Source organism: Oncorhynchus tshawytscha, unplaced genomic scaffold (assembly GCF_018296145.1).
Source record: "Oncorhynchus tshawytscha isolate Ot180627B unplaced genomic scaffold, Otsh_v2.0 Un_contig_7015_pilon_pilon, whole genome shotgun sequence".
NCBI lineage: Eukaryota > Metazoa > Chordata > Actinopteri > Salmoniformes > Salmonidae > Oncorhynchus > Oncorhynchus tshawytscha.
Genome location: NW_024609765.1, coordinates 221,486 through 247,358, shown reverse-complemented (window position 1 = coordinate 247,358; position 25,873 = coordinate 221,486). Strand labels below are relative to the sequence as shown.

General features: G+C 46.5%; 1 protein-coding gene across 4 annotated transcripts in view; it reads right to left on the bottom strand.

Moving 5' to 3' along the window:
• Nucleotides 1-25,873, bottom strand: part of LOC112226329 (TOM1-like protein 2) — a 51,921-nt gene that overhangs the window by 5,167 nt on the left and 20,881 nt on the right. For 3 of the 4 annotated variants that reach the window (XM_042317742.1, XM_042317743.1, XM_042317741.1), the window contains exons 3-13: nt 20,269-20,347; nt 19,242-19,391; nt 18,642-18,776; nt 16,383-16,574; nt 15,527-15,643; nt 10,635-10,768; nt 10,262-10,304; nt 7,200-7,407; nt 5,855-5,972; nt 5,383-5,461; nt 4,188-4,259 (exon numbers count right to left, since the gene is read on the bottom strand). In XM_042317742.1, the coding sequence (XP_042173676.1) occupies nt 4,188-4,259; nt 5,383-5,461; nt 5,855-5,972; nt 7,200-7,407; nt 10,262-10,304; nt 10,635-10,768; nt 15,527-15,643; nt 16,383-16,574; nt 18,642-18,776; nt 19,242-19,391; nt 20,269-20,347 (1,327 nt within the window). The remainder of the gene's footprint in view (nt 1-4,187; nt 4,260-5,382; nt 5,462-5,854; nt 5,973-7,199; nt 7,408-10,261; nt 10,305-10,634; nt 10,769-15,526; nt 15,644-16,382; nt 16,575-18,641; nt 18,777-19,241; nt 19,392-20,268; nt 20,348-25,873) is intronic. The other variant, XM_042317744.1, reaches the window with a different exon arrangement.

Below are 25,873 nucleotides of genomic sequence, written 5' to 3'. Positions count from 1 at the left end.
GGCTATTACCAGTTCATAGGCTATTACCAGTTCATAGGCTATTACCAGTTCATAGGCTATTACCAGTTCATAGGCTATTACCAGTTCATAGGCTATTACCAGTTCATAGGTTATTACCAGTTCATAGGCTATTACCAGTTCATAGGCAGTAACCAGTTCATAGGCAGTAACCAGTTCATAGGCAGTAACCAGTTCATAGGCAGTAACCAGTTCATAGGCATTAACCAGTTCATAGGCAGTAACCAGTTCATAGGCTATTACCAGTTCATAGGCTATTACCAGTTCATAGGCAGTAACCAGTTCATAGGCTATTACCAGTTCATAGGCAGTAACCAGTTCATAGGCTATTACCAGTTCATAGGCTATTACCAGTTCATAGGCTATTACCAGTTCATAGGCTATTACCAGTTCATAGGCAGTAACCAGTTCATAGGCTATTACCAGTTCATAGGCAGTAACCAGTTCATAGGCAGTAACCAGTTCATAGGCAGTAACCAGTTCATAGGCAGTAACCAGTTCATAGGCAGTAACCAGTTCATAGGCAGTAACCAGTTCATAGGCTATTACCAGTTCATAGGCTATTACCAGTTCATAGGCAATAACCAGGGCCCAGAGATTTACCTGGGTCAAATCACATGGTCAGGATTCTGGGAAAACTCTTGTCCCAGACCACTTCCAAGGTATTTATTTTGTCCTCGTTAGTTCTAATGAGTAGGCATGAAACTACCAGCTGATTTGATAGCTACAGTTATGTAACACTGTTAATTAGTCCAGGTCATTAGTCAATTAGCAGATCAGCCAATTCACATGAGTCAATAATTTATTGGAAGGACAACCAGCAAATCACAGGGACCACCGAAGACTGGGAATGAGGACTAATGTCATAATGACACAAGCACACACAGAGCATGAGCAACGCTGGCTGCATGACATCATGCAGTGATAGTGAGAATGGAAAGGAGAAGGTGAGAGGGTGGATGCCATGGTTTGTGTGTCATGTGGAGGTCGGAGTGACTCAGGGTACAGTACCAGCAATCGGGACTGATAGGAGAGGGGTCAATGGTCATGAAGGCTGCCCTAACATTTGCATATATGCACAGGTCTAGGATCAGCTTACACTCCTGGTTTAATGGTTCTGGGTGAAAGTATACCCATATGCACAGATCTAGGATCAGTTTACCTTCCCCAGATCCTAACCTGAACCATTCATTAAAACATCCGTATTACGATGTAACTGAATCCTAGCCGATCTCTTTCAATCTCCTTTTAGTTGCCGATCACAAAGATCCAAGAGACGGAGATACTGAGAAGTTACACAGAAGTACACAAACTAGTGGTGTTGAGAGCAGAACACTATGATGGAGAAGAGATCATGTTCAAGCTGCCAGGCATCTGCATTCACTGATGTCATGTCGACAATCTAGTCTTTAGAATCTAGATTATCTAACAGATCAAATTCCACTGTTGTGTACCGATATAAGAAGGACATAAACGTATCGTGCTCTTAAAGATTCTATTAGCTCTTTTGGGACTTTGACGAGAGATGTTGAAACAAAGAATCAAGGAAAACATCAACAGGTACTGTTGTGTAGGATGCTCCATACACTAGGTCACTAGCGGTAGATAGAAAACTCACTCAAAGGTAAAACAGAGGGTGAGTTACTGTAAGGGAATTCCCCACAGAGTCACGTGATCTGCATAATGATATGAAAGTTAGATCATATGGATTTGGCTGTCTAGCTAGCTAAACTCCTTTCCAGCAACTTCACAATGTATTGTTTTTAAGCCTTATTCACAGATTCCGGTTGTTGAACATTACGCAAAGTCAACTTTGCCAACAGGGTTGACATAGCATGGTCAACAAAGTTGACATACAAAAGTATGTGTACATCCCTTCAAATTAGTGGATTCTGCTATTTCAGCCATACCCATTGCTGACAGGTGTATAAAATCAAGCTCACAGCCATGCAATCTCCAGACAAACATTGGCAGTAGAATGAACTCACTGAAGAGCTGAGTGACTCAACGTGGCACCGTCATAGGATGCCACCTTTCCAACAAGTCAGTTTGTCAAATTTCTTCCCTGATAGAGCTACGCCGGGTCAACTGTAAGTGTCGATATTGTGAAGTGGAAACGTCTAGGAGCAAAAACAGCCCCGTGCACAAAGAAGGGTCCATACAGAAATGGTTTGTCGAGATCGGTGTAGAAGAACTTGACTGGCCTGCACAGAGCCTTGACTTAAACCCCATTGAACACATTTGGGATGAATTGAAATGCCGACAGAGCCAGGCCTAATCGCATGACATCAGTGCCTGATCTCACTAATGTTCGTGGCTGAATGGAAACAAATCCCTGCAGCAATGTTCCAAAATCTAGTGGAAAGCCTTCCCAGAAGAGTCAAGGCTGTTATAGCAGCAAAGGGGGGACCAAGTCCATAATAATGCCCATGATTTCAGAACAAGATGTTCGACAAGCAGCTGTCGACACACCATGGTCAACAGGGTTGACATAGAAGGACCATAATTAAAATAAATAAAAGTATGGTACAATATTGAAGAGTTTTATACCAATCACAACAGCAACCAATGCGTCAGATCATCAACAGTATTGTAGCTAATAGGTGTAATATGTTAAATGGGTTAATGCACTAGTGTTAAAACAGGACTTCTATGCTAGTTGTCTTTAAATATGTATAGTATATTATCTCCACTGAACAAAAATATAAACACAACATGTAAATTGTTTGTCCCATATGTTGGTCCCAAGCTGATTACACGGCATGATCATTACACAGGTGCACCTTGTGCTGGGAACAATAAAAGGCCACTCTAAAATGTGCAGTTTTGTCATACAACACAATGCCACAGATGTCTCAAGTTGAGGGATCGTGCAAGTGGCATGCTTGACTGCAGGAATGTCCACCAGAACTTTTGCCAGAGAATTTTATGTTAATTTCTTTACCATAAGCCACCTTAATGTCTTACTAGAGAATTTGGCAGTACGTCCAACCGGCCTCACAATCGCAGACCACGTGTATGGCGTTGTGTGGACGAGTGGTTTGCTGATGTCAACGTTGCGAACAGAGTGCCCCATGGTGGCGGTGGGGTTATTGTACGGGCAGGCATAAGCTACAGACAACGAACACAATTGCATTTTATCGATGGTAATTTGAATGCACAGAAATACTGTGAAGAGATCCTGAGGCCCATTTCTAAAAAAGGTATCTGTGACCAACAGATGCATATCTGTATTCCCAGTCATGTGAAATCCATGGATTAGGGCCTAATTTATTTATTTAAGTGGACTAATTTCCTCATATGAACTGTAACTCAGTAACATCTTTGCAATTGTTGCATGTTGCGTTTCTATTTTTGTTCAGTGTAGTTCAATAAAAATGTATCTATAGACCGTTAGCTTGACAATGCATCTGACAGAGATGATGATACTTATCGCTACACAGACGTTTGAACCAGGTAAAATCAGCAATAATGATACTGTTGACAACAAATCTGATGTCAACCATAGAAATAGAATCCCTTTTAAAATGGCCACCGGTCTATCCATTCTAGACCGACTGACTTGAATGGGGATTCCCGTTCCAGTGATTATATTTCTATAATGTCAACAGCCATGGCAACATAACACCTGTTGTGCAGCAGTAAAGTATCTGTACCTCTCCTGGGTTTAGTGTGTGACTGTTAGACATTAACTGTTTGTGACTGATGAAAACCCACACCTGGCCCTGGGGACCAAGCAGACCTTTCACGTCATCCATGAAGGGAGGATGAGAGGACCAGGACCAACAGTAGGAGGGACAGAGTGAAGGGAGTCCACATTTGTAACAGTAGGTAGGTGTGTGTTTGTATTCAGAATATGCATAACTCAGATTCACCAGCTCAGAGGTCCTAGGAGTTTAGATTCCTTTCAGAGCACACAAGGACAAATTAAGATTCTAACAGCTTATTTATTCATCATTGTGTGGGTATTGTACAATTGGAGGAGTCGTCTGGCTTTTTCTGACGTGTCTCCATTCTACTGTTGGCGCTAGCTGGTTTAGCAGTGCTGGGATATGGATTGTCAGGGGGATGGATGGGGGGGATGGTGATGAGGGTGCCAGCGGTGTAGGGGGATATGGATGATGGCGTGATTGGACATAGGGGGAGGACACTGAGGATGGAGTCCTCACCATTCCTTGGGTAATAAGCCAGCTGTCTATGGGCAGCTCCAACTCTGGGTTATCATCCCCTATGACCCTCAGCTGAATCAACAACAGAACAACACCTTACACAAGATAGAGGAAGCCCCAGACCAGAGCAACAGAGCACAGAGAGGAAACAGAGAAATCAAATGCAATGCAACAACATAGACTGAAGAAAATATAGGGAGAGGAAAGGATGGGGGGGAACAAACGAGAGGAAAATACCAGAATCATTCCAATTAAAAGGTGATGGGGCAATGTGCATGGGGAAAGGGGGAAGAAAATAAGGATAGTTTGAACTTTGAACCCTCAGCTGATCACTAAGCCCCAGACTGGCAGATACATTCCATCTGAGGCAATCTCAACTGGCACTGGAGGGTGAAGGGTGTGTGTAATCGGTTTGTGTAATCGGTGTGTGTGTGAGAGGGAGTTTAGATTTCATAATACTTTATGTCTGGCCTTACAGGTGTAGAACCTGATTACAAAGTGCTTTGTTAGTACTGACTGACTGTGGTACAAGAAGTGGAATGAAAAAAATAAATACAAGAGTTTTGACAATTTGAAGGAGAAAAGGTGACATGCAAAAAGTGGAATTCAATAGCATGGTTTCCTATGACCTTTGACACCCATAACGTGACAAAATACTGTCTTACAGAGAGCAATGACCAAGACAAGAGGAAAAAAACAACACCAAACACTACTGAGGAATGACAGAATGACCAAGTAATGAGAGTTTATAGTTTAAAATGTCTAGAGAGAGTATTACATGTAGCTCTTTAGAATACCTAGTTATACTAGACTACAAGCCATGTGGTAGTATGTGCTTGTTACTCCAACAGTGTAGTTCACCATACAGAGCTGGCTAGCCATGGTCTACTACTGTATTCATCTGGTATTACTCCTGGAAAGTCAGAGGCCTGTGTCCCAAAGGGCAACCTATTCCCTATATAGTTCACTACCTTTTGACCAGGGCACTATATAGGGAATAGGGTGCCATTAGTGGTACAGAGAGCAGAGGTCAACTAACATCACACTACAGGCCATCACATGCAGAGAGAGGAGACAATGAGCTGAGAGATTAACCTTATCAGCCATTTTAACAGCACGTCAACCACACTCTACACTTCATTGTGGTGGGATGTGAATCTAAACTACATCCTCCAGCATGCCTTGGTGCACTCACCCCTCCAGTGGCGTTCTGTTGTCTGACGTCCAGAGCTGAGGCAAGCCCACCCAGGGCTCGAGGGTCCTCGTACTTCACACTGACAACACACACACACACACACAGAGAGAACACGTTAGAGGTCGTCCCACTATGTGGCATGGAGATGGTTCTGGAAGGCTGAGAGTGGCTTTAGAACAGGAATGGACAACACCACATTCACAACTCTGGTCCTGGGGGACAGCATATTGCAGGCTTTTGTTCCAGCCCAGTTCTAACATACCAGATTACATTGATGTTAGTCTAACTAGAAGACTATGATAAATAGATTTTATAAATCAGGTGTGCCATTGCGGGACTGTGACCAAAAGCCTGCACACACAGCAGTCCGAGTCCGACAGGATCAAAGCTGCAAATCCATAGTAACAGGGTTCTAGAAGTTTGGAAGGGGTTCTAGAAGCCAAGGGGAGAGCTAAGTTTGAGGAAGCCATACTTTTTGCGTTGATCTGCCAGAGAGCTGGTCCTGGTCTGAGCAAACATGTCAAAGTCATCTCCAGGGTTGTGGCCCGACAGAGAGGACAGGGTACCACTGACACTAACCCCACCCACATCTGAGAGAGAGAGAGAGAAGGAAGGTGAGGAGGGAGGGCAGAGAGAGAGAAGGAAGGGGAGGAGGAAGGGCAGAGAGAGAGGCAGAGACGCACAGAGAGAGAGAGGCAGACGAGAGAAAAGAAAGGAAGAGTTGAGAGAGGGTGTAAAGGGGGGTGTGGGGAAGAGAGAAAAATAAATAGATGAGATCTAAATGTCCATAATGACCGTCATCATCCTGCACCAGTCCTCTAGTATCAATGACAGTCATCATCTTGCACCAGTCCTCTAGAATCAATGACAGTCATCATCCTGCACCAGTCCTCTAGAATCAATGACAGTCATCATCCCGCGCCAGTCCTCTAGAATCAATGACAGTCATCATCCCGCACCAGTCCTCTAGAATCAATGAGTCATCATCCCGCGCCAGTCCTCTAGAATCAATGACGGTCATCCTGCGCCATCCTCTAGAATCAATGACAGTCATCATCCCGCGCCAGTCCTCTAGAATCAATGACAGTCATCATCCCGCGCCAGTCCTCTAGAATCAATGACAGTCATCATCCCGCGCCAGTCCTCTAGAATCAATGACAGTCATCATCCTGCGCCAGTCCTCTAAAATCAATGACAGTCATCATCCTTCACCTGTCATCATCCTGGGTTCTGGTCAAAAGTAGTGCACTATAGAGGCAATAGGGTGCCATTTGAGACGCAAGCGCTGTAGAGCAAAGGAGCATATTCTCCCCCTTTCTCTGTCTCAGGCCTCAGCCAGAGCATAGTGCCACGGAGTGCAGCAACATCATTTAGGCTAACAGGCAAGTCATTTACAGAGACGTATAGAGCAGGGCTTATTTCCCATTAGAGCTCTGATTAGAAACCTTCTTACACTCCACTGCCCTTGTGTGTGTGTGTGTGTGTGTGTGTGTGTGTGTGTGTGTGTGTGTGTGTGTGTGTATATATGTGTGTGTGTGTGTGTGTGTGTGTGTGTGTGTGTGTGTGTGTGTGTGTGTGGCTGCATGTATGGGCTATGCATCATTACAGTATAGCGTACCTAGCATCTGGTGCATTTGTATATAGTACACAGAGTATAATTTGTATATAGTACACAGAGTATAATTTGTATATAGTACACAGAGTATCATTTGTATATAGTACACAGAGTATAATTTGTATATAGTACACAGAGTATCATTTGTATATAGTACACAGAGTATCATTTGCGTTCCTAGTGAACCATTCCCCATCCTTACCCAGGCCGGCAAGCTGAGTGGACAGAGTTGAGGGACCAGAGGTAGGGTCTTGGATCAGGGTCCGGGCAGGGGAGGCTGTAGCCCCAGCCCTAGGGGCGGTCACAGGGGGGATGCTGGACGGGGGTGTGGAGGTGGCTCGGAGGCTGACCACAGCGGGCGAGCCTGGCGTTAGGTCTATCAGGTTGTCCTCTGTGGCTTCACTCAGCATCTGGAGGGAGACAACAGAACACAGTCAACACACACAGCGGTGGCTCTTGTAGAGAAAATTAACAGAGGTAGGAGGATGGAGGTAATGGAGATGTCTACTAGTCCAACACATCACTGTCCTCTACGTTAGACTACGGACATCAGAGGGCTTTATGAGAGAGAGGGAGAGAATATTCTAGTTCTCTGGAACAACACCACTATATAAAAGGTTCCATGTGAACATGTCATATGGTCCAATAAGGAGGTCCATACATTACAGTAGTAAGACATGTTTCAACATTCTCCTCATTGACTCTATTCATCTCAAGACAGAGCTGGGATAGAATGGAGTGCTGCCATACTTGCCTCCATTAGCTGACCACGACACAGAGAAACAGAGAAACACACAAAGACATAAAACTGCTGTACACATGCAGCAAATTAACCACAAACATTGACAAATCTAAATCATATCGCATTTCAGAAAATACATTGAGAATGGACTGAAACAAATTACACAATCAAATCAAATGTAATTTGTCACATGCTTCGTAAATAACAGTTGGAGACTAACAGTGAAATGCTTACTTACCTTCCAAACAACACAGAATACAATAACAAATTCTTAGTATAATATAACAAAAAAAATATTCATATACCAAAACTGTAGCACGAGGAATAAATACACAATGAGTGGTAGCTTGGCTATTGGCTACATACATGGGCTACCAGTACCAATCTGATAGGCAGGGGTACGAGGTAATTGAGATAGATATGTACATATCGGTAGGTGTAAAGTGACTAGACTACAGGATAATAAACAGTAGCAGCAGTGTATGTGATGTGGAAGTGTGTGTGTGTGTGTGTGTGTGTGTGTGTGCGGCAACAGTGTGCCTGTGTGTACGTGTGATGTCTGTGAGTGTGTGTGATGTGTGTGTGTGTGTGTGTTGGAGTGTCAGCGTAAAGTAAGCATGCGTGAGTAGAGTGCTATGGTGATCACAACAAACTGACAGATGGTAACATTAATATCCACTCCTGTTGAGTTGTTCATAGATGTACAGTGCCTTGCGAAAGTATTCGGCCCCCTTGAACTTTGCGACCTTTTGCCACATTTCAGGCTTCAAACATAAAGATATAAAACTGTATTTTTTTGTGAAGAATCAACAACAAGTTGGACAAATCAAATCATGAAGTGGACGACAGTTTTTGATTTGTTAAAAAGTTTGAAATATCCAATAAATGTCGATATTTCAAACTTTTTTGAACAAAAAATCAAAAACTGAAAAATTGTGGCAAAAGGTGCAAAATTATTCAGCCCCTGTATAGATCAGTGAGATAATACTTTGTGAGCCGCCACCTTTTCATACCTGCGACACACAGCCTGTAGTTCCATGTAAAGAACACGGGGCATGTCTCATCAGTTTTTCTGCATCATAAAGAACTGAAATTGTTTTGAGACCATTGCTCCTTGCAAAAGTGTAGCTCGAGCTCAGTGAGGTTGGATGGAGTAGGGCATTTGTGAACAGCAGTTTTCAGTTCTTTCCACAGATTCTCGATTGGATTCAGGTCTGGACTTTGACTTGGCCATTCTAACACCTGGATATGTTTATTTTTTAACCATTCCATTGTAGATTTTTCTTTATGTTTTGGATCATTGTCTTGTTGGAAGACAAATCTCCGTCCCAGTCTCAGGTCTTTTGCAGACTCCATCAGGTTTTCTTCCAGAATGGTCCTGTATTTGGCTCCATCCATCTTCCCATCAATTTTAACCATCTTCCCTGTCAGCACTACAGGGGTGAGGACACAGACAGCATGGCTGCTGAAGAAAAGCAGGCCCAAACCATGATGCTGCCACCACCATGTTTGACAGTGGGGATGGTGTGTTCAGGGTGATGAGCTGTGTTGCTTTTACGCCAAACATAACGTTTTGCATTGTTGCCAAAAAGTTCAATTTTGGTTTCATCTGACCAGAGCACCTTCTTCCACATGTTTGGTGTGTCTCCCAGGTGGCTTGTGGCAAACTTTAAACACACACTTTTTGATGGATATCTTTAAGAAATGGCTTTCTTCTTGCCACTCTTCCATAAAGGCCAGATTTGTGCAATATACAACTGATTGTTGTCCTATGGACAGAGTCTCCCACCTCAGCTGTAGATCTCTGTTCAGTTCATCCAGAGTGATCATGGGCCTCTTGGCTGCATCTCTGATCAGTCTTCTCCTTGTAAAGCTGAAAGTTTAGAGGGACGGCCAGGTCTTGGTAGATTTGCAGTGGTCTGATACTCCTTCCATTTCAATATTATCGCTTGCACAGTGCTCTTGGGACGTCCTGTTCAGCTCCTACACACACAAACACACACAGTTTAAAGCAGCATGGCCCTGGGAAATCTTTTTGTATCCAAATCCGGCTTTAAACTTCTTCACAACAAACACGGACCTGCCTGGTGTGTTCCTTGTTCTTCATGATGCTCTCCTGTTCGCTTTTAACGGACTTCTGAGACTATCACAGTGCAGGTGCATTTATACGGAGACAGATTACACACAGGTGGATTGTATTTATCATCATTAGTCATTTAGGTCAACATTGGATCATTCAGAGATCCTCACTGAACTTCTAGAGAGAGTTTGCTGCACTGAAAGTAAAGGGGCTGAATAATTTTGCACGCCCAATTTTTCAGTTTTTGATTTGTTAAAAACGTTTGAAATATCAATAAATGTCGTTCCACTTCATGATTGTGTCCCACTTGTTGTTGATTCTTCACAAAAAAATACAGTTTTATATCTTTATGTTTGAAGCCTGAAATGTGGCAAAAGGTCGCAAAGTTCAAGGGGGCCGAATACTTTCGCAAGGCACTGTATAGATCAGTGAGATAACTCACCCCGTTATTCTGAGCCGCTCTACCCGACCGGTACCTCTCATACCTGCAACACACCACAAGTCCTCGGAGTTCCATGTAAAGAACACGTGGGCATTGGCATCAATCATACATTTACATTTCTGTCATCTATAAAACAACATGAAAGGAACGCTTTGACTTTTTGAGACCATGGAATCTTCAATAGAAGTGTATGCTTCAGACATGTCCCCCGGGGCCCAAGATGATTAACTGTGTTCTTGTAGGGCCTGCTGAAAAAATGTGCTCCACATGCAACATCATGTCACAGCAGATATCCTTGTTCACCAGTGGACTTTGTGTAGCTGTAAGCCTATGAAGTCAAGTAAGCCTAATTGTGTGTGTGTGTGTGTGTTACCTCTCGTATCGTAGGAAGATGTTGTTGAGGTCGTCGTTGACGTGCAGCAGCTCCTCTGTCACCTCCTCGTTGGAGACCCGGGAGATCAGCTCCACCACCCGCTGCTGCATGGCCCTGCACGTCCTGTTCAGCTCCTACACACACAAACACACACAGGGTGAGGACACAGACAGCATGGCCCTGCACGTCCTGTTCAGCTCCTACACACACAAACACACACAGGGTGAGGACACAGACAGCATGGCCCTGCACGTCCTGTTCAGCTCCTACACACACAAACACACACAGGGTGAGGACACCGACAGCATGGCCCTGCACGTCCTGTTCAGCTCCTACACACACAAACACACACAGGGTGAGGACACCGACAGCATGGCCCTGCACGTCCTGTTCAGCTCCTACACACACAAACACACACAGGGTGAGGACACCGACAGCATGGCCCTGCACGTCCTGTTCAGCTCCTACACACACAAACACACACAGGGTGAGGACACAGACAGCATGGCCCTGCACGTCCTGTTCAGCTCCTACACACACAAACACACAGGGGTGAGGACACCGACAGCATGGCCCTGCACGTCCTGTTCAGCTCCTACACACACAAACACACACAGGGTGAGGACACAGACAGCATGGCCCTGCACGTCCTGTTCAGCTCCTACACACACAAACACACACAGGGTGAGGACACAGACAGCATGGCCCTGCACGTCCTGTTCAGCTCCTACACACACAAACACACACAGGGTGAGGACACAGACAGCATGGCCCTGCACGTCCTGTTCAGCTCCTACACACACAAACACACACAGGGTGAGGACACAGACAGCATGGCCCTGCACGTCCTGTTCAGCTCCTACACACACAAACACACACAGGGTGAGGACACAGACAGCATGGCCCTGCACGTCCTGTTCAGCTCCTACACACACAAACACACACAGGGTGAGGACACAGACAGCATGGCCCTGCACGTCCTGTTCAGCTCCTACACACACAAACACACACAGGTTGAGGACACCGACAGCATGGCCCTGCACGTCCTGTTCAGCTCCTACACACACAGGGTGAGGACACCGACAGCATGGCCCTGCACGTCCTGTTCAGCTCCTACACACACAAACACACACAGGGTGAGGACACCGACAGTATGGCCCTGCACGTCCTGTTCAGCTCCTACACACACAAACACACACAGGGTGAGGACACCGACATCATGGCCCTGCACGTCCTGTTCAGCTCCTACACACACAAACACACACAGGGTGAGGACACAGACAGCATGGCCCTGCACGTCCTGTTCAGCTCCTACACACACAAACACACACAGGGTGAGGACACTGACATCATGGCCCTGCACGTCCTGTTCAGCTCCTACACACACAAACACACACAGGGTGAGGACACCGACAGCATGGCCCTGCACGTCCTGTTCAGCTCCTACACACACAAACACGCACAGGGTGAGGAGACAGACACAAGGTGAGGATAGGGCATCACTGATGGATAGGGCATCACTGATGGAAAGGTGAGTCTCTTAGAAGGTGGATGACTAGAATTCTCTAAAATGGGTCTCTAGCCAGCAGGTAGCCATACATGTCCATCATTAGACTCAGTTGTGTTACTTAGTAAGAGAAATCACAACACCTACATTTCATTTATTGAATCACAGTTTAACTGTATTACCTAAAGTCACCTCATAAAACAGTGGAAAGGTCACCTGATTCAACTACCTATCTATCACACCCTCAGTCACTGCCTGGTATGGCAACTGCTCAGCCTCCGACCGCAAAGCACTACAGAGGGTAGTGCGAACGGCCCAGAGCATCACTGGGACCAAGCTTCCTGCCATCCAGGACCTCAAAATCAGGTGGTGTCAGAGGAAGGCCCTAAAAATGGTCAAAGACTCCAGCCACGCTAGTCATAGACTATTCTCTCTGCTACCGCAAGGCAAGTGGTATCGGAGGACCAAGTCTAGGTCCAAGAGGCTTCTAAACAGCTTCTATCCCCCCAAGCCATAAGACTCCTGAACAGCAAATCAAATGGCTTCACAGACTATTTGTGTTGCTCCTCCCCCTCTTTTACACCGCTGCTACTCTTTTGTTATCATCTATGCAAAGTCACTGTAATAACTCTACCTACATGTACATATTACCTCAACTACCCGGTGCCCCTGCACACTGACTCTGTACCGGTACCTCCCTGTATATAGTCTCGCTATTGTTATTTTGCTGCTGCTCTTTAAAAACGTGTTACTTTTAATTACTTGTTACTTTTAACAAGATCAGCATCTAGGGACAACTTCACCCTACACCAACTGTCACTTAAACAAGTACAGGAATATTTGTTGTTCCCCTCTCCTCACCCCTAGAGTGGTGGAACTACTCCCCCTAGAGCGGTGGTACTATGGTGGTACTACTCCCCCTAGAGTGGTGGTACTACTCCCCCTAGAGTGGTGGAACTACTCCCCCTAGAGCAGTGGTACTACTCCCCTAGAGTGGTGGTACTGGTACTACTCCCCCTAGAGTGGTGGTACTGGTGGTGGTACTACTCCCCCTAGAGTGGTGGTACTACTCCCCCTAGGTACTACTCCCCTAGAGTGGTGGTAACTACTCCCCCTAGAGTGGTGGTACTACTCCCCCTAGAGCGGTGGTACTATGGTGGTACTACTCCCCCTAGAGCGGTGGTACTACTCCCCCTAGAGTGGTGGAACTACTCCCCCTAGAGCAGTGGTACTATGGTGGTACTACTGGTGGTGGTACTACTCCCCTAGAGCAGTGGTACTACTCCCCCCTAGAGCAGTGGTAGAGAGGTGGTACTACTCCCCTAGAGTGGTGGTACTACTCCCCCTAGAGTGGTGGTACTACTCCCCTCCCCCTAGAGTGGTGGTACTACTCCCCTAGAGTGGTGGTACTACTCCCCTAGAGTGGTGGTACTACTCCCCCTAGAGTGGTGGTACTACTCCCCCCCTAGAGTGGTGGTACTACTCCCCCTAGAGTGGTACTATCCCCTAGAGTGGTGGTACTGGTGGTACTACTCCCCTAGAGCAGGTGGTACTACTCCCCTAGAGTGGTGGAACTACTCCCCCTAGAGTGGTACTACTACTCCCCCTAGAGCGGGTGGTGGTACTACTCCCCCTAGAGCGGTGGTACTATGGTGGTACTACTCCCCCTAGAGCGGTGGTACTACTCCCCCTAGAGTGGTGGAACTACTCCCCCTAGAGCAGTGGTACTATTGTGGTACTACTCCCCCTAGAGTGGTGGTACTACTCCCCTTAGAGTGGTGGTACTACTCCCCCTAGAGCGGTGGTACTATGGTGGTACTACTCCCCCTAGAGTGGTGGTACTACTCCCCCTAGAGTGGTGGAACTACTCCCCCTAGAGCTACTCCCCTAGAGTGGTGGTACTATCCCCCTAGAGTGGTGGTACTACTCCCCTCTACCCCCTAGAGTGGTGGTACTATGGTGGTACTACTCCCCTAGAGTGGTGGTACTACTCCCCTAGAGCGGTGGTACTATGAGTGGTACTACTACCCCCTAGAGCGGTGGTACTACTCCCCCTAGAGTGGTGGACTACTACTCCCCCCTAGAGCAGGGTGGTGGAGTGGTGGTACTACTCCCCTCCCCCCCTAGAGCAGTGGTACTATTGGTACTACTCCCCTAGAGTGGTGGAACTACTCCCCCTAGAGTGGTACTATGGTGGTACTACTCCCCTAGAGCGGTGGTACTACTCCCCCTACTAGAGTGGTGGAACTACTCCCCCTAGAGCAGTGGTACTACTCTCCCCTAGAGTGGTGGTACTACTCCCCTCCCCTAGAGTGGTACTACTCCCCTAGAGTGGTGGTACTAGAGTGGTGGTACTACTCCCCCTAGAGTGGTGGTACTACTCCCCTAGGTGGTACTACTCCCCTAGAGTGGTGGTAACTACTCCCCTAGAGTGGTGGTACTACTCCCCTAGAGTGGTGGTACTACTCCCCCTAGAGTGGTGGTACTAGAGTGGTGGTACTACTCCCCCTAGAGTGGTGGTACTACTCCCCTAGAGTGGTGGTACTACTCCCCCTAGAGTGGTGGTACTACTCCCCCTAGAGTGAGTGGTGGTACTACTCCCCCCCTAGAGTGGTGGTACTACTCCCCTAGAGTGGTGGTACTACTCCCCCCTGAGTGGTGGTACTACTCCCCCTAGAGTGGTGGTACTACTCCCCTCCCCCTAGAGTGGTGGTACTACTCCCCTAGAGTGGTGGTACTAGAGTGGTGGTGGTGGTACTACTCCCCCTAGAGTGGTGGTACTACTCCCCCTAGTGGGCTAAATGAGTTCCAACACATTTCAGTTGAGCAGCAGGGTGACTACCGCAGGGAAGGTTTAAACTTGTATTTTTAAAACTAAACAGATGGAGCGCTGTGTGTGAATTCCTTTTTTTATGTTGCGTGCAATACACAGCTGTCTCAAATTCTCAATGATGAAAAGCTTCCACAGTTAGGACCAGTGACATATTTTTAGTAGGATGAGGCTGAGGGGGTGTCAGAGAAATAGAATTACTAGACTGAACGCCCCCATTCAAGTCAATGTTATGGAATTCTGAGGGCCTCCCAAGTGGCGCAGTGGTCTAAGGCACTGCATCGCAGTGCTAGCTGTGCCACTAGAGATTCTGGGTTCGAGTCCAGACGACTCTGTCGCAGCCGACCGGGAGACCCATGGGGCGGTGCACAATTAATTGGCCAAGCGTCATCCAGGATTTTTCAAAAATGTTTTAAAATTGTGTGTAATTATATTTCTATGGGGATGTAGTATCTGACCCGGAGTTATAGAAATATAATTACTAGAATGGGCATCCCCATTCAAGTCAATGTTCTATAATTGTATTTCTATGCTGGATGTAGTCCATTTTCTGACCTGAAGGAGTTCCAGGTCCGAGGAGTCCTCCTGTCCAGGCACCATCTCTGTCAGCATCTCTGACATCACTTTGGTGTTTCCCCTCACAATGTCCAGTTCACTGCGCAGCCGGGCGATCTGAGGAGGACACACAGGGGTCAGGGGTCAGAGAGAGAAAGTATTCCCTGATCTGATCAAAGCTAAGTGGAGGCAGCTAAGGTAGTTGTTGTGAAATTGTTAGATTACTTGTTAGATATTACTGCACGGTCGCAACTAGGAGAACAAGCATTTCGCTACACTCGCATTAACATCTGCTAACCATGAAAATCTTGGGCCCTGTTTGAAAACTGTCAAAATACATCCTTCCTTCCTCCCCTCCTGGGTGTTATCAATAAAATGTGACTAATAAAATTTGATTTGATAACACCCAGGAGGGGAGGAAGGAAAGATGTATGTTGACAGTTTTCAAACAGGGCCCAAGATTGTGCATAAAGGCCTACAGGATGCGTCTCAATTCTTTTAATATCCTTTCCTTCATCCTCACTAAACTATTAGAACTTGATAGGTGAAAACAAGTGAGAACCATACTGTATGGCACATATCATGTCATACCAGTGCAGTTGAAGAAGAGTAGGGGAAGAGAGGAGAAGAAGGGAAGAGAGGAAGGGAAGAGAGGAGAGGAGAGGGGATGCCACTTAACATTAGTGAGATGCACTCCCGTATTATGCATATCAAGTTCTTTGACGCAACCCTGAGGACAGGAGAAACTTTTTTTTTATTGGGCAACGTCCAGTCAGTTCTTTTCCGTTTTTGACCTAATGAACATGACTCTGGCAGTAGTTTAACATTAGCCGTCAGAGGCCATCTTTATCCTCACCTGTTCAGGGTTGGCGGTGATGGGGCCCTGTACGTTGGGGATGTGTGGTATCTGTAGGATGGGGGTGAGGGGGGCGGGGGCCGGGGCCGGAGCCGGGGCGGCTGCAGGCTTGGGGAGGGTGGCTGTGGCTGCAGCGTGGGGCTGGATGGGGGCTTTGTACTTTAGTACAGCTGGGTCCACCTCTGGTAGACCCTGTAGAGAGAACACGACATGTAGTTAGTTAGGAGAGCTCTGTAGAGAACACAACATGTAGTTAGTTAGTAGAGCTCTGTAGAGAGAACACAACATGTAGTTAGTTAGTAGAGCTCTGTAGAGAACACAACATGTAGTTAGTTAGTAGAGCTCTGTAGAGAGAACACAACATGTAGTTAGTTAGTAGAGCTCTGTAGAGAACACAACATGTAGTTAGTTAGTAGAGCTCTGTAGAGAGAACACAACATGTAGTTAGTTAGTAGAGCTCTGTAGAGAACACAACATGTAGTTAGTTAGTAGAGCTCTGTAGAGAGAACACAACATGTAGTTAGTTAGGAGAGCTCTGTAGAGAACACAACATGTAGTTAGTTAGTAGAGCTCTGTAGAGAGAACACAACATGTAGTTAGTTAGTAGAGCTCTGTAGAGAGAACACAACATGTAGTTAGTTAGTAGAGCTCTGTAGAGAGAACACAACATGTAGTTAGTTAGTAGAGCTCTGTAGAGAGAACACAACATGTAGTTAGTTAGAGAGCTCTGTAGTTAGTTAGAGAGAGAGAACACAACATGTAGTTAGTTAGTCTGTAGAGCATGTAGTTAGTAGAGCTCTGAAGAACACAACATGTAGTTAGTTAGTAGAGCTCTGTAGAGCTCAACATGTAGTTAGTTAGTAGACTCTGTAGAGAACATGTAGTTAGTTAGTAGAGCTCTGTAGAGAGAACACAACATGTAGTTAGTTAGTAGAGCTCTGTAGAGAGAACACAACATGTAGTTAGTTAGTAGAGCTCTGTAGAGAGAACACAACATGTAGTTAGTTAGTAGAGCTCTGTAGAGAGAACACAACATGTAGTTAGTAGAGCTCTGTAGAGAGAACACAACATGTAGTTAGTTAGAGCTCTGTAGAGAACACAACATGTAGTTAGTTAGAGCTCTGTAGAGAACACAACATGTAGTTAGTTAGTAGAGCTCTGTAGAGAACACAACATGTAGTTAGTTAGTAGAGCTCTGTAGAGAACACAACATGTAGTTAGTTAGTAGAGCTCTGTAGAGAACACAACATGTAGTTAGTTAGTAGAGCTCTGTAGAGAACACAACATGTAGTTAGTTAGTAGAGCTCTGTAGAGAACACAACATGTAGTTAGTTAGTAGAGCTCTGTAGAGAACACAACATGTAGTTAGTTAGTAGAGCTCTATAGAGAACACAACATGTAGATAGTACAGCTCTGCTACTACAGCAGTATAGTCACTGCTTCAGATGATTCTACCTCATTAGCATGGGTTCATGTACGCCTGTGTGTGCGTGTTGGGTCTCGCCCCCTGTGGTGTGTGGATGCGTGTTGGGTCTCGCCCCCTGTGGTGTGGGGGCTGTGCTTTGGCAAAGTGGGTGGGGTTATATCCTTCCTGTTTGGCCCTGTCCGGGGGTGTCCTCGGATGGGGCCACAGTGTCTCCTGACCCCTCCTGTCTCAGCCTCCAGTATTTATGCTGCAGTAGTTTATGTGTCAGGGGGCTAGGGTCAGTTTGTTATATCTGGAGTACTTCTCCTGTCCTATTCGGTGTCCTGTGTGAATTTAAGTGTGCTCTCTCTAATTCTCTCTTTCTCTCTTTCTTTTCTCTCTCTCGGAGGACCTGAGCCCTAGGACCATGCCTTAGGACTACCTGACATGATGACTCCTTGCTGTCCCCAGTCCACCTGGCCGTGCTGCTGCTCCAGTTCTGCATTATTATTATTGGACCATGCTGGTCATTTATGAACATTTGAACATCTTGGCCATGTTCTGTTATAATCTCCACCCGGCACAGCCAGAAGAGGACTGGCCACCCCACAAAGCCTGGTTCCTCTCTAGGTTTCTTCCTAGGTTTTGGCCTTTCTAGGGAGTTTTTCCTAGCCACCGTGCTTCTACACCTGCATTGCTTGCTGTTTGGGGTTTTAGGCTAGGTTTCTGTACAGCACTTTGAGATATCAGCTGATGTACGAAGGGCTATATAAATACATTTGATTTGATTTGTGGTGTGTGGATGGGTGTTGGGTCTCGCCCCCTGTGGTGTGTGGATGCGTGTTGGGTCTCACCCTCTGTGGTGTGTGGATGGGTGACAGAGTGTCCAGGTCAGCCATGGGGAACTCTATGCCTTTCCTCTTCAGCTCCTCATAAATATGGACCACCCCCGTCAGGTCAGGACTACTCCTGAATGCATCTGCCCAGGCCTGGCAACACACAGACAAACACAGAATAAGGGCTGGAAACAATCCCGTTACATCCTGGTGGACATCTGAGAGGAGTGGATAGATGAAGGCCAAATAGTGAGAGCCCAGGTGTTGTGTTGCCGACTTCAGTCCTGTGTGTGTGTGTGTGTGTGTTCAGTCTCTGGTTACCTGCCTGGAGCTGCTCAGGTACAAGGTGTCCTCTCTCCTTCTCTCACTGTATTTAGAGAGATTTGTTTGAGGTGTCTGAACTAATTTTGGATGTAGAATTTTCCTAACTGCTGCAGCCTGGCCTCTTACAGCTCTCTGTCAATTGCCTTAGAGATTTGAGGTTGGAGCTCCACCTTGCGCCCTGACTGGCTTGGTGAAATGTTCACCATGTTGCTTATACCTATCCACGTATCTCAGATGTAAAAGTACCTAGGGATTTCTTATCATGTGCCATGTGATTATTATCATGTGCTGTACCTGGATCAGAGCCAGGACTTTGTCCTGTACGATGGTGGGGGGGTTGGTTTTGGGGGAGATGATTTTGACGAGGACACCATCAATGAAGTCCCGGTTAGCCACGAGGACATGAAACCGGTGGCCGCAGTTCTTTACACACGTCTCCAGCACCTAGAAATGGAAAGACAGAGGTAAAACATCAGAAAGAAAGGTTTACATATATCCTGTTTCCCATGCCAATAAAGCCCCTTAACTTGAAAGAGGAGAGGAGAGAAAACATCAGGAAGTAAGAAAGTATGATAGAGAGCGAGAAACTCCCTGGAAGAAGAGAAGTGTGCTCAGATATTGATAAAGAGCTGACTTCTGTCATCTGACATGGAATAAAGGAGCTTTGATGCAGCTAAAAAAAAAAATCAAGATCCACATAAACAAAATAAAATATGAAGACAGAAAAAAACATAGCAGTTGAGAAATCGCCTGAGGGAGAAGTCACAGTGAGACACAGCAGACAGCTAATTCATGAACGTGTGTTGGTGGCTTTTTGAAGCTCAGGCGTGAAGAACAAGTGTAACGGATAATAGCACTGTCCTAGTTAAGCATGCAGGCGTGTTTGCAAGTGTGGTAAGTGTGCTCTAAATGTGAAAGGTCTATTTGTCTGTTTCTCTTCCCAGAGACCGGTTGTTGTTGAGGGTGAGTTCAGACAATAAGCATCACTTAGATCTAGGCCTAGCTCTGGACGGATTCGCTCCGTCCCTGCTGGTGTGCTCATCCAGTGTTTTCCAAATGTGGGTCTTCAGCGCTTTGTGACAACTGCCGACGTATAATGGGCTTTAGAAAATGCATCCGATTGATTTGATTGGTCACGTTCTACCGCTTGGTAGCAGATTGTGGGCTCAAGACATTCCAAAACATCTCCAGATGCCCTTGGACACATGATCAGTGATGTGACCTGTATGTTCCAGGCTTTTCAACATCACACACCCTCTATTGTTCATCTGAAAAGATTTAGGTGGGTCAACATTGGGAACCCAAGTAGAGCCTGTCTCACCGTCAATCCTAGCATCACCTCCCGGTAGTTCCTGTTCCCACTCAGTCTCTTCTTCAGCGCCCGGATGGCATCTTTAGGCCTGCAGGAACACAACACATAGAAACTTAGCTAAGCACACAAATATCCTGTTAGCGTTCTGTAAGTCATTCTATGAAGCTAATCTTAAAATGTAAAGTAAAAGTATGCCTGGCATTCTTGGATTAACATAGGGCTTTGGTCATGCTATCAACTCAACCCGTTGTTTTTATTGACCGAAACCATCTTAGCCGTGGCGTTGTTGATTTTGTATGAAGCCGTGCACAGGTCTCAGGAGTGTTACCTACCTGGCAGTCTAAACACACACACTCCACTAAAGGCTCAGTGCAGTCAAAACTCAGTTTTTTGTATATTGTACAACAGCTGTTAAAACTAACACTGTAAAAGTTTGCAATAATGTGATCAGTGTTATTTCCTTATAATTGCTGGTTAAAAATATAATTTACACAGGACCTTCTAATCAGCAGGTTTTGCATGGATGGAGTTTTGGCTTGCCTGGTGACATCACTAAGCAGTATACAATAATAGACCAATAACAAAAGAGAGTTCCAAACCAATAACAGATCATTTTGAGGTTACATATCCCTCCCATTAAGCCCCTCCCATTAGGCCCTTTCACAGACCAGCTCCCAGACGATCCTAGCAAAATTCTTGCTTGAGAAATAGTTTTGCTAAAAAAGCTATAGATTTTTTTCTTTCTTACCCTTTTAATTAACAACTTAATTTTTACTCATAAATTATTTGACATTGAGATCAAAATCAGCTGCATTGGGCATTTAAAAACAAATCACCACATAGATCGGAGCTTGTAAGCTCAGCAAAAAAATAAACGTCCTCTCGTGTCAACTGCGTTCATTTTCAGCAAACATAACATGTAAATATTTGTATGAACATAACAAGATTCAACAACTGAGACAAACTGAAAAAGTTCCACAAACACGTGACTAACAGAAATGGAATAATGTGTCCCTGAACAAAGTGGGGGGAGGGGGTCAAAATCAAAAGTAACAGTCAGTATCTGGTGTGGCCACCAGCTGCATTGTGTACTGCAGTTCACCTCCTCCTCATGGACTGCACCATTTTTGCCTGTTCTTGTTGCGAGATGTTACCCCACTCTTCCACCAAGGCACATGCAAGTTCCCAGACATTTTTGGGGGAGAATGGCCCTAGCCCTTATCCTCCAATCCAACAGGTCCCAGACGTACTCAATGGGATTGAGATCTGGGCTCTTCGCTGGCCATGGCAGAACACTAACATTCCTGTCTAGCAGGAAATCAGCCATACTGCTTGTTCTGTGCGTGGTGGCATTGTCATGCTGGAGGGTCATGTCAGGATGAGCCTGCAGGAAGGGTACCACATGAAGGAGGAGGATGTCTTCCCTGTAATGCACAGCGTTGAGATTTCCTGCAATGACAACAAGCGCAGTCCAATGATGCTGTGACACACCGCCCCAGACCATGACGGACCTTCCACCTCCAAATCGATCCTGCTCCAGAGTACAGGCCTCAGTGTAACGCTCATTCCTTCGACGATAAACACGAATCCGACCATCACCCCTGGTGAGACAAAACCGCAACTCGTCAGTGAAGAGCACTTTTTACCAGTCCTGTCTGGTCCAGCGATGGTGGGTTTGTGCCAGGTAGGACGATCAACGTTATTGCCGGTGATGTCTGTTGAGGACCTGCCTTACAACAGGCCTACAAGCTCTAAGTCCAGCCTCTCTCAGCCTATTGAGGACAGTCTGAGCACTGATGGAGGGATTGTGCGTTCCTGGTGTAACTTGGGCAGTTGTTGTTGCCATCCTGTACCTGTCCGCAGGTGTGATGTTCGGATGTAGCAATCCTGTGCAGGTGTTGTTAGACGTGGTCTGCCACTGTGAGGACGATCAGCTCTCCGTCCTGTCTCGCTGTAGCGCTGTCACAGTACGGACATTGCAATTTATTGCCCTGGCCACATCTGCAGTCCTCATGCCTCCTTGCAGCATGCCTAAGGCATGTTCACGCAGAAGAGCAGGGATCCTGGGCATCTTTCTTTTGGTGTTTTTCAGAGTCTGTAGAAAGGCCTCTTTAGTGTCCTAAGTTTTCATAACTGTGACCTTAATTGCCTACCGTCTGTAAGCTGTTAGCGTCTTAACGACCGTTCCACAGGTGAGTGTTCATTAATTGTTTATGGTTCATTGAACAAGCATGTTTAAACCCTTTACAAAGAAGATCTGTGAAGTTATTTGGATTTTTACGTCCAAAAAAAAGGGACGTTTCTTTTTTTGCTGAGTTTATATCTGTCTTTCTGCCTGCCTGTCTGTTTGCCCTATAGAAAGATCAAAGCTCATCTTAATAGAGAACGCTCTCTGTTACAGATGAGGTAATGACCTTCCAGGAACCTCACTCTGGAGCTCTGTGAAGTTTCAGAGGAGAGATGAGTGTGTATATCACTGTCTGACAGCCACGGCTGAGTCTATGCAGTGCATAAAACATTAACGGAGTAGTGCTCAGGCAGTAGTGTCACTGACACTAGTGGATCCTATGGGAGGGAGTTGAGGCCTTCAGACTTCAAGAGAGGAGCTCAGGGAATACTGGTGTGCATGGGTGTTACATCATCTCAAAAGTTCCACTTCCAGAAGTTTCAGGTAGGCAGTCTATGTTTATCTGTCTGATAAGTGGCATTAGTGCAGCTAGCTGGCATTTCTTCCACATCTATGTCCTTGTCTGAACCTAAAGAGGATTGCCTGCATGCCATTCAGTTGTCACCATGTCTGACTTCCTACACTAACACAATACACAAAGCCAATAGTAATTTGCTACTTGGTAGCCTTTACACTCAAATTACACAACACTTCAAGTAGGAGGTGGAAGTTGTAATGGAGGCAAGGGACTGATATATCTCAAAAGACATGGGTCATTTTTTTTCCTGAATTGCACTGAAATAGTGTTCTCCCAGGACTTCAGACAGCTAGCCAGTAGACAGTCATACCTGTTAACCACAAGACACTCCAGTGTTCAGTCAAGCAGAATAGAGTGACTGGGGCTGCGAGTGAGAGTCTGAGTGTCTATGCCAAAGCCTGAGGAGTGTGAGTGAGTGAGTGAGTGAGTGAGTGAGTGAGTGAGTGAGTGAGTGAGTGAGTGAGTGAGTGAGTGAGTGAGTGAGTGAGTGAGTGAAAAGATAGATAAAGGGGAAGCAGAAGAATGATTCGGGGAAGAGGAAAGAATTGTATGTTTGAATCCCTCCAGTTTTTCCTAAAGGTCACAGCACTCAACCAATTTCAGGAGTCAACAACTTATCAAATTAAACTCAAAGAAAAGTTAACACTAATTAGTAAAAAAGGATATTCTCATTCCATTCTATCTGCACTGCAGCTTGACCCTGTGCTTGTCTCAACTGCATGTGTGATGTGTAGAGAGTTTGAGAGCAGAACAGAAGACAAATGTCTGTTGTAAAGTTGTATTGTATTTGTGCACATCATTTGTATGTTATTTTTGAGTGTGTTAAGAGGTTTTTGTTTGTGCGATTGACTTGTTCAGTCAATCAGTAAGGCCAGCCAGCCAGCCAGTCTTTCAGCCAGCCAGCTCGTCTTTCAGTCAGTCAGTCAGTCTTTCAGCCAGCCAGTCAATCAGTCAGTCTTTCTGCCAGCCAGTAAGTCCATCTTTCAGTCCGTCTTACAGTCAGTCAGTCCGTCTTTCAGTCAGTCAGCCAATCAGTCTTTCAGTCAGTCAGCCAATCAGTCTTTCAGTCAGTCAGCCTTTTAGTCAGTCAGTCAGCCAGTCAGTCAGTCCGGCCGTCTTTCAGCCAGTCAGTCAATCCGGCCGTCTTTCAGCCAGTCAGTCCGGCCGTCTTTCAGCCAGTCAGTCAGTCAGTCAGTCAGTCAGTCAGTCCTTCCGTCTTTCAGTCAGTCAGTCAGTCCGTCCGTCTTTTAGCCCGTCTTTCAGTCAGTCAATCAGTCCGTCTTTCAGTCTTTCAGTCCGCCAGTCAGTCAGTCAGTCCGTCTTTCAGTCTTTCAGTCAGTCAGTCCGTCTTTCAGTCAGTCAGTCCGTCTTTCAGTCAGTCAGTCCGTCTTTCAGTCAGTCAGTCCGTCTTTCAGTCAGTCAGTCCGTCTTTCAGTCAGTCAGTCCGTCTTTCAGTCAGTCAGTCCGTCTTTCAGTCAGTCAGTCCGTCTTTCAGTCAGTCAGTCCGTCTTTCAGTCAGTCCGTCCGTCTTTCAGTCAGTCAGTCCGTCTTTCAGTCAGTCAGTCCGTCTTTCAGTCAGTCCGTCCGTCTTTCAGTCAGTCCGTCTTTCAGTCCGTCAGTCAGTCTTTCCAGTCTTTCAGTCAGTCAGTCAGTCAGTCAGTCCGTCTCAGTCTTTCAGTCAGTCAGTCTTTCAGTCAGTCAGTCAGTCCGTTCTTTCAGTCCGTCAGTCAGTCAGTCAGTCAGTCCGTCTTCTTTCAGTCTTTCAGTCAGTCAGTCTTTCAGTCAGTCCGTCTTTCAGTCAGTCAGTCAGTCTTTCAGTCAGTCAGTCAGTCAGTCAGTCCGTCTTTCAGTCAGTCAGTCCGTCTTTCAGTCCGTCAGTCAGTCCGTCAGTTCAGTCTGTCAGTCCGTCCGTCTTTCAGTCAGTCCGTCCGTCCGTCTTTCAGTCAGTCCGTCCGTCCGTCTTTTCAGTCAGTCCGTCCGTCCGTCTTTCAGTCAGTCCGTCCGTCCGTCTTTCAGTCAGTCCGTCCGTCCGTCTTTCAGTCCGTCCGTCCGTCCGTCTTTCAGTCAGTCCGTCCGTCCGTCTTTCAGTCAGTCCGTCCGTCCGTCTTTCAGTCAGTCCGTCCGTCCGTCTTTCAGTCCGTCCGTCCGTCCGTCTTTCAGTCCGTCCGTCCGTCCGTCTTTCAGTCAGTCCGTCCGTCCGTCTTTCAGTCAGTCCGTCCGTCCGTCTTTCAGTCAGTCCGTCCGTCCGTCTTTCAGTCAGTCCGTCCGTCCGTCTTTTTCAGTCAGTCCGTCCGTCCGTCTTTCAGTCAGTCCGTCCGTCCGTCTTTCAGTCAGTCCGTCCGTCCGTCTTTTTCAGTCAGTCCCGTCCGTCTTTCAGTCCGTCCGTCTTTCAGTCAGTCCGTCCGTCCGTCTTTCAGTCAGTCCGTCCGTCCGTCCGTCTTTCAGTCAGTCCGTCCGTCCGTCTCCGTTCTTTCAGTCAGTCCGTCCGTCCGTCTTTCAGTCAGTCCGTCCGTCCGTCTTTCAGTCAGTCCGTCCGTCCGTCTTTCAGTCAGTCAGTCCGTCCGTCTTTCGTCCGTCCGTCCGTCTTTCAGTCAGTCCCGTCCGTCCGTCTTTCAGTCAGTCCGTCCGTCCGTCTTTCAGTCCGTCCGTCTTTCTTTCAGTCAGTCCGTCCGTCTTCTTTCAGTCAGTCCGTCCGTCCGTCTTTCTTTCAGTCCGTCCGTCCGTCTTTCAGTCAGTCTTTCCAGTCCGTCTTTTCAGTCAGTCCGTCCGTCCGTCTTTCAGTCCGTCCGTCCGTCTTTCAGTCAGTCCGTCCGTCAGTCCTTCTTTCAGTCAGTCCGTCCGTCTTTCAGTCCGTCCGTCCGTCTTTCAGTCAGTCCGTCCGTCCGTCTTTCAGTCAGTCCGTCCGTCCG